This window comes from Haplochromis burtoni, unplaced genomic scaffold (assembly GCF_018398535.1).
Source record: "Haplochromis burtoni strain Fernald_Lab_line unplaced genomic scaffold, NCSU_Asbu1 Contig_84, whole genome shotgun sequence".
Lineage (NCBI taxonomy): Eukaryota > Metazoa > Chordata > Actinopteri > Cichliformes > Cichlidae > Haplochromis > Haplochromis burtoni.
In genome coordinates, this window is record NW_024582445.1 from 247,233 (window position 1) to 255,959 (window position 8,727).

General features: G+C 41.3%; 1 protein-coding gene across 1 annotated transcript in view; it reads left to right on the forward strand.

Annotated features, from left to right (window-relative positions):
* iglon5 (IgLON family member 5) overlaps positions 1 to 8,727 on the forward strand; it is a 109,885-nt gene that overhangs the window by 93,940 nt on the left and 7,218 nt on the right. Inside the window, exons 5-7 of the mRNA XM_005925517.2 lie at positions 3,663 to 3,794; positions 4,029 to 4,149; positions 5,540 to 5,691. Of these exons, the coding sequence (XP_005925579.1) occupies positions 3,663 to 3,794; positions 4,029 to 4,149; positions 5,540 to 5,691 (405 nt within the window). The remainder of the gene's footprint in view (positions 1 to 3,662; positions 3,795 to 4,028; positions 4,150 to 5,539; positions 5,692 to 8,727) is intronic.

Below are 8,727 nucleotides of genomic sequence, written 5' to 3' on the forward strand. Positions count from 1 at the left end.
GATACAATCTTTTACACCCATTCACTCTCTCTGGCATCCATCAGTTGACCCACACAGAGGCATACAGGCATTTTGTCTTATCCAGTTAAATACACCAGCACAGCCCAGGCTTATCATTTGACGTACCATCCATTAAATCCTGCAGTAACACAGTCTTAGAATAGATGCTTATGGCTGTGGAAGGAAGGTGATATTCTTTTGGTGCCAACTAAAACTCTCGGACAGGATGATAAGTATAATTGTTGCGTATGCTTATAGAATATATAAATAGGTTAGTTACAGTTGATGGCAGTAGATTGGGCTTTGATATTTCTGGTAGGTGTTCTATGGGCTGGGATGCTAAACTCAACAGCAGTGCCGTCATAATTAAAATATGGTTTGTTTGGCTCCAATTCAGTTCGAAGGCTGGCAACAGGAAGGCGGTAAGCAGAGGGAAACAAATCCAAATGGGCGACAGGCTTAAACACTATATGGGTACAATAAAGGATAGATGACTAGATGATAGATGACTGTCAGATGACCTGTGTATGTTGGCAAGAACACTGAATACTGAGTACAATTTATCATGCACATGTAATTTGGGAATAAGGAGCATGTGTGCAGGTGGGTGGGGAAATTAGGTAACTGGAAAGGAGGAAAGAAGTCTGATGGCTTCCAGTCAACAGGTGGTCAAACAGTGTTCCCAGAAACACCTTTATTTTTTCAACTGTGAAGTGTTTCCACTAAGCATATATGTCGAACACTGTGCTTTCATAAACAAATGTTTATGGATTTGTGTTAACGTGCAAGACTTGGACTGCGTTATATCTTGATTTAACAATCTGTTAATCTATTTCCTCAAATCATAATACTTTCCCAGCTATGAGCACATTTGTTCATTCTAAACACAGTAAAACTTTAAAAAATTGCTTCCAAATATTTAATGAGTCCCCCAAAAGACCTGGGAACTGTGAAATGTAGCAAATGTTAATAGGTTGTCCTTTGTTTTTACATCCCACGATCAAAAAGGAGCTTGAAATTTAAGTCCATTGCTGATCAAGCAACATTTCGCAGATCCGAAAGTGCAGGAAAAAACATGGGGAAAACAATTTGAAGTGTTCTTGAGGAATTTTAGTCATACACGTGTAAAGCACTGGGGTGCACTGGCCTTGAAATTCTACTGTATCATTTAGATCAATTGACACACATTACAGCTGCTGTATGCTACCAGAATGACTGGTTTTATCATTTGTTAGACTGCCCACCCATCTCTGTTTTAACCTCACATCAGACCACTCTGCCTTGACTGTAGTTTTTGTAATGGAAATGGATAAGAGGAGCCGAGAAATCAAGTGCCCTGGTAGTCTAGTCAAGCTCAAAGTGCTGCCGGGGAAATAGAGCACGGTTTCACTGTTGCGGGCCAGAACTCTTGATCCTTTTCCCCCCTCTTATTCACAAACCCTGTCTCTTCCAAGGTGCAATCCAACTATCTCTGGTGGTCAGGAGTCAGGCTCCTTCAAAAGCCATAAGTGGTTCATGGAGCTGTATTTTACAGACCATTGTGGGAGTGCCAAGGGCCGGCTCCGCTCAGATATGATCTCCCACCAAAGTGGAGAGAGGTGTGCAATGCAGGTCCAGAGATCTCAGGGGATGGAGAGGGAGGGGAATAAAGGGGGAGTGCAAGGACTGCTTTGCGATATTACATCATACATAGATGCTATGGATGAAAAGTCCATGAAAAAAACCTAATATCAAATAACCAGCCTGACATCTGTCACTGTTTCTCTCGTTATGTTGCCATTTCTCTCCTTTTTTCTTTATCTGTACATCTGTGTATCTCTTTCAGTCTCTTACACGGTATCGCTGTCAAATTACCACACTCTGTGTCTGTAATTCTCAATTTATAACTCGATTGCTCTCGGGTTTTTTTATTCTTTGCTTTGTCCTTTTGATTTCTTTCGTCACCTGTAACAGCCTCGTGTGTAATTTCTCCAGTGTTAGTTGTCTGATTCTATCTCTTCTCCTTCTTCCCTCTACGCTGCCACGGCTCCCTCCTCCTTGCAAAGCTGGGTGCTCTGCCTGCTTGACAGAGATGTCACAAGAGAGCAATATTTATTAGACTAATCGAATGAGTGAATAACATCTCACCCACCCCACCCCATCAACCACGGCTCACCCGGGTGGCACAAGCAGCCATCACGGCGGTTGTCGCTCGCTGCTCAGCCTCTGCTGCAGCAGCTGCAAATAATCGTCTCCAGCTCAGTAGCCGCACTAATAATCCTCCAGTATAATCTTCAATTAGAACCGCCACGCTAATCTCTGACAGGAATAATCGTGGCGTTTAGCGTCTTTTTTATGTGTGCGTGTTTGCGTTGGTGTTCCTCTCAAACGTACTCAGGAGCTGTTTGTGTGTTTGTTAAGGGAAGTAAAGGTCTGCTGATTGACAGTGACTTGGTTTGTGTGTTTTGGGAACTGGGTGGGGGCTTTGAAAGGGGAAAGTGTGCAGCAATTTAAGAGCTGGATTTCCTTGTTAGTGGTGAGATTATATATTATGTCGTGTTCCACAGTCTGACTTCTTTAATGGGGTAAAGGCAAAAAAAAAAAGGCCTAATGGTTTCGGAGGCTGCGAGACAGCTGGCTGCTGTGCTTACAGGAGGAGGGGGTGCACATTCGCTATCATTCTTCTTCTCCTTGCACTCTTTCTCCCTCGCTCTCTTTTCCACTGTCGAACCAATAACACCCACAGCATCCATTCCCTCACATGAAGGAGCAATAACTTGTAGCCTGTCCCCTCGACTCTCCTCTCTGAAGAGATTCTGTGGCTGTTTTGTCGCCCAAGGAAAAAGACTGAAAGTGTGAGACTGACTAATTTGTTTTTTTGTTCACCTGGGAGTTTGTCAACATCAAATAACCGCCAAATATTCTTGCTCGCCACGTAATGTGGTGAATGAGCAGTCCCCCCCCTCCCAGTGTGTCCAACGCTTAGAAAGCAAAGCTTACAATTTCCCCCGACACTATAAAAGTAGTAAAAGAGTCACTGCTGTCACATTGTGTTTACTTACTTTGCATGTGCAAAAACATCAACTGAAAAAATGAGCATTTGGGCCAGGAGATAAAAATTGAATTATAATATTTTTTTCGTAATTATACACACCTTAATGCTCATAATAAGTATCATCATGCACTGTATTGTTGCATTGTTAACTATTTAAGGTTTTTCTATAACCCAAATTAATATTTCTAAATTGCGATAAACAATAAATACATGAGGAAGTTGCCATTTGAGTATTGATAATAAAAGAATGGACATTCAGCTGTTCCTTTATTTGCCATGGGGTCAGATTTCACACCAGGTGCCCTTCCTGATACAGACCTCCCATTTATCCAAGCTCGGGCCGAGCGCTTGGTTTTGACCCCCTGAGGCTGTTTTTGTGTCTCATCTTGGTCTCAAACTGTGAGTCTTTCACATGTAGGGCGAATGTGTTAACCACAACTTAAGTAGTAACCAAGGTCAGCCCAACGTCACTTCTTGTAAATGTTCTTGAATAATGCATTATATGTTGTCATCTAATATGTGCATCTTGGCCTCTTAAATGACATTAGCCTCAGCTAAAAAAGCTTAAATCAGTTGCCTGCATCACCTTGCATATGATTTTTAGTGACCTTTGACTTCTACCTAATAGATGGGACGTTGCGTGAGGGGGAGTTCCTGGAGATCACAGAGATCACAAGGCAGCAGGCGCAGGACTACGAATGTATCACCAACAATGGTGTGGCCCCTCCAGACCAGCGTAAGGTCATAGTCACAGTCAACTGTAAGTATCCCACCTGTGCGCTGCACAAAATGAACTCCATGTCCACAGTGATGTATTAATAATATATGTTAATGATTTAGATGCTTTATTATGTATACATTTTAAATTTGTTCTCTGCAGGTGCTTTTTAACCTTGTGGCTAGACCTGCCTTTTTGGTTGAAGTGAAGCTAAATGTATACACATTACTCATTCCAGTCTCTCTGTTTGTGTTTTCTCCTATCCTTTTCTACCAGACCCTCCCATGATCACAGACATGAAAAACATGCCAGCCCATTTGGGGAAGACAGCCATCTTGCGCTGTGAAGCCATGGCAGTCCCGCCAGCCTCCTTTGAGTGGTACAGGGATGATCATAGGTGAGAACACTGTCAATTTAGGTGCCAATTTGTCTGCTATGAAGCCTCCTGAATCTTTCAGTTATAACATTTGGTACTGTTCTACTTACACGGAATAGGCAGACTGGGCGAAGATCACGTATACGCTGGTTGAGGCAGGTGTACCTGTTTGAAGCCTGATATTTGCTCGCCAAATCAGCATTCCATTTAATATCACAGTGAATTACAGGTGCGCCCTGCTTATCAAGCTAGAAAGACATCGCTAGCGTTGGCTGCAAATGCCTGAGGGGAACTTCAGCTCTCATGCAGATTTAGTCATGTCCTGTTTCACAACCTAAACCCACACACGAGTGGGTAAACTCATGGTTGCTCATCTCCATCTTTTACATACGATCTATGATCCACATTTAAAATATCCTTTTTTATATATATATACATGAGTTGAAGCTTTATAGAAAATGCTTTTCCCCAAGGGGTTATGTTAAGCAAACAACTTGCAGGTGTCATTAACTCGTGTTTTTGTTTTGTGCCATTGATTTGATTGGTTGACAACTCAGTGCAGCGCCACAAAAGTAACAGTTTGTCTGGTTAGAGGGAGTAATTATAAGCCACAGCCAAACCACTGTTTTTTTTTTAACCATCTGTCGATAAACAGTAACAAAAAAAAAAATGCAATAATTAAAATGTGACTTGAGGATTATTAAAATCCATCCAGTGCGCAGCAGGTTAGAGAAGAGGGGGGAGAAAGAAAACAGATTTAGCCATTTAAAACTCAATAATGTATTCATCTTCTTTTGCATTTTTGTTTTAAAAACCCCCAGAATAAGGAAACATTATTCATAAAATTTGGGTAATTTTGTGTCTTCATTCTCATGGTTCAAATTGAACATTTTCAGACAGAGAATTCATTTTTCAGTCATTTACTGTAGATGTGGTTTTGGCTGCTGCTGATGTACCTAACCTCTGGCATTAGTATATATCTGAGATAATCATGTATATATTGCCATCTCCGGAGAAATATTAGCTTGTTGGCAACATATTTCCTCTATATTACAGACACATAAACTGCCCCTCCAAGTTTGTAAAAGGTCCCAGAGAGCGTAGAGGAGTCAGGGTGATTTGGCATCAGGCGAAGCACGACACAGAAGTACTTAGACAAGGCTTTGCTAGCCAGAGAGAGTTGTTAATAGAGTATAATAGGCCCCAATAGGAGGTATCAGTTATTTATGGGCTGAGACTACAAGGTGAGACAGAACATAGAGATGAGGGCTATTTTGCACGTTCGTCTCTCTGAGCAAAAAGTTTCTTGTTCACACTGACTCGAGTGTGATGTTATTTTCTGTCACCAATTTTCTTGTCTTTCCTTTCTACTTTCTCCCTTTGCTTTTGTTACTGCACGATGGCTACCCAGGCCGGTAGAGAGTGACAACACCCTAAGGATCAAAAATGAGAAGACACGCTCGCTGTTGCTATTCACCAATGTGACAGAGAAACATTTTGGCAACTACACCTGCTTTGCCTCAAACCGTCTGGGGGCTTCCAACGCCAGTATGCTGCTGTTTAGTAAGTTATCACACACGACTAACTAAACGCAGGGGCTTCAGCACACAGCAGGGTATATGTATGCAAAGAGATTTCAAAAATACACTTACATTTGACATCAATCATCGTGCAAGACTTGAAACACGCATGACCCACTACCACAAAATTATATGCAATGACATACTGTTTTTCCCTCTTCGCCCACTCTGTTTACGCTCTGCACACAGCACAGCATTTTCACAGCCTTTTCCTGCCTCCCTCTTCCCATTTTCGTTATTCTCCGCCCCATTAAAGCTTTGCTTGCGTATATTACCATCTCTCTTCCCCGAGTTCCTTCAAACTCTCCGTCTCTCGTCCGTACACATTCCCGTCTGCACGCACACACACAGACTGTCGCTCGACTCTGTCCCGTTACCCAAGAAGTTGTCATTTCTCTCGGAGCCCAATTCACATTAACCGTCCCCAATGAGCGATTTCCTACCCTTCCATTTCCCGACACCCCCCACCCCCCCTTTGGTGCATTCAGCATTACCATCTTAAGTGAGTCCTTCATCTATCCCCTTTCTTCTTTCATTCCCGTGCCCATTATCTCGGCCAGTCTCCCTTCAATGACTCACTCCTCCGTCAGACCCATATATCTTCCTGCTCTCTTTTTCCACCACCGCTGCCACTTCTGTCAGCCTATCTCTCCATCATCTGTCCTTCTGCCTCCTTTTTCCTTCCTAATCTCCTCCTGCCATCATTAGAACACAACAAACTCCTTTCTGTTCTGGACCGGGCACAGAAAATCGCAGCATAATCGGATACCTTTGTGGCATTTCTATTCATACCCTGTCCCTCACTGTCATTGCCTTCCCTGACTTTCTTTCCCTGCTTTCATACAGATTGTTTCAGCATTTAAAGGTGCCACATGCAGCATTTTAACATCAACAACCACTATCACATCAAAATTGGCATATTATCATAATTACCCCCTACCAATGAGTCCATTACTGAGACCATTGGCAGTCTGTACTAGGTTTCACTTCACACTGATACTTTATAAGCCACCAGGTTAGATTTTTGAAACCTAGTAGACTACATAAAAGCACAAGAGTGGGTTAATTAAGGGTTCTTACAGTTGCCCATTCAAGCATTATGCAATGCCTTACTGCAAGTACCATATTCTTGATGGTATGCTGAGTTACATTGAATAAGCTGCTGTATTAACTTTTAGTCATGACTGTTCCTCTTTAATAAGGTTATGCTGTATCTATAGTGGTTCAGCGTGTAAGCTCCATAGATCCATCTCTAAAATAGGACTACACATCCCATCTCAGGCCCACCTTATCATAAACAACACATGTGCCTAGCAGCACTGAGGTGATACCTGTGGATGGAATCTGACTAAATTATAAATCAAAACACACCCTGGAGGACCAACAACAGAATTCCTGCTTAGCCTGTCCCTGTACTATTAATCCAGTTTTAGGTTATCACTCCAGCATTTAATGGCTTTGCAACTTCAGATGAACCACTTTAACTTTCTTAAGTTTCACAATAGCCTTTTTTCCCCTTGCTTTTAACACACAGGTGTAAAAATGAATAATTTATCTGGGTCACACGTTGTGTGGGTTTCCAGCGCCAGCAGTGTTGCACTGTTTCGCTGTTTGACAGGCTAAATGGAGTGAAGCGTGATGAATGTTATTTACATTTAATATGTCAACCCTGAACATGTTTCATGCAAGCTTTTCATGGGTTGTAACTTGACACTGAGTATATTTGTGTTGCTAAATTAAGAAATGTAATAATTTAGACCTCATGGTGAATATTTGGATATGTCAAACTGGTAATATTAATAACTGCTAAATTTCATTTCAAATGCCCCTTTGATTATGAATGTTATGACATGTCAGAATCAGACGAAACGTGCATCCATTTCTGGCTTTTCAGTGTCATTTGAATATATTAAATGTTGGTTTAATAGCGTTACTTTCTTTTAAAATGAACCCACCCCTTATCTTTTGATAAGGTGCAGTGATTTACTGAAACATGCAAATATAAATGTGAATACAGTACATAAGACACGAACTACATTGTTAGAGTAAAATTATAACAACCTTGAAAGTCAGTATTTGGTAAAACCACCTTTACTTTTAAACACAGCCTGAATTCTCTTAAGCAAGTTTTTTTGTCATTTCTTTAAGTAGTCTTAAAGAACAGTTCTCCAGGCTTCTTGAAGGACATTCAAAGCTCTTCTTTGGATGTTGGCTGCTTTTTATTCCATTCTCTGTGAAAATGACCCTTCAGGAATGTCAAGGTCCACAACTGATAGTACTCGATTGTGTGTTTTCTATCCAGGTATTCTTTTACTCTTTTGCCAGTGTGTTTGGTATCATTGCCACGCTGAAAATCAGACACTTTCAAGATGGATTGCATGTTTGCTCAAAATCTGATGGTACCTTTCAGTGTTCGTAATTCCATCAGCATTCACAAGCTCCCCAACACCACTGGCTAACAGTGTGTTTTGAACTCACTTCCTGTGTAGATATTTCAACCAAACATTCTCTCAGTTTCTATGTCGAGTCTTTGATGGATTTTTCCTATTTCTTGAGGACGTGGCTCTCAGTTACTGTTCAGTCACTTGCCCTTTTGTCCTCTACTTTTCCAGTTTCCTCAGATTTTTTAAGAACACACTGCACACTATACCAAGATTTTACTTAATAGCTCTTTGTTAATCACCTTGTTAGTGCAAAAATACTATTTTATGTCTTTCGATCTATGTTGTCTAAAACTTTGAACTACATAAAGAGGAACACATTATGCTTTATCAACAGGCTGCTACTAACAAAGTGCCTAAAGACACAGTTAGGCAGCTTTAGTTGTGCTTGAATGGCTCAGAGGTCAGTGCTCACAGGTGGCTTAACAAAAAAAAAACCATTCTCCTGAAAATGGCCAGGTAGGGGTCAGAGGGGTGGATCAAAACTTTTGCACAGTACTACGTGCTGATTACCATTTCCCTACTAAGTACACAGTGATATCAAATGAGACCAAAAGCTCAGCTGTTTCATCACAAAA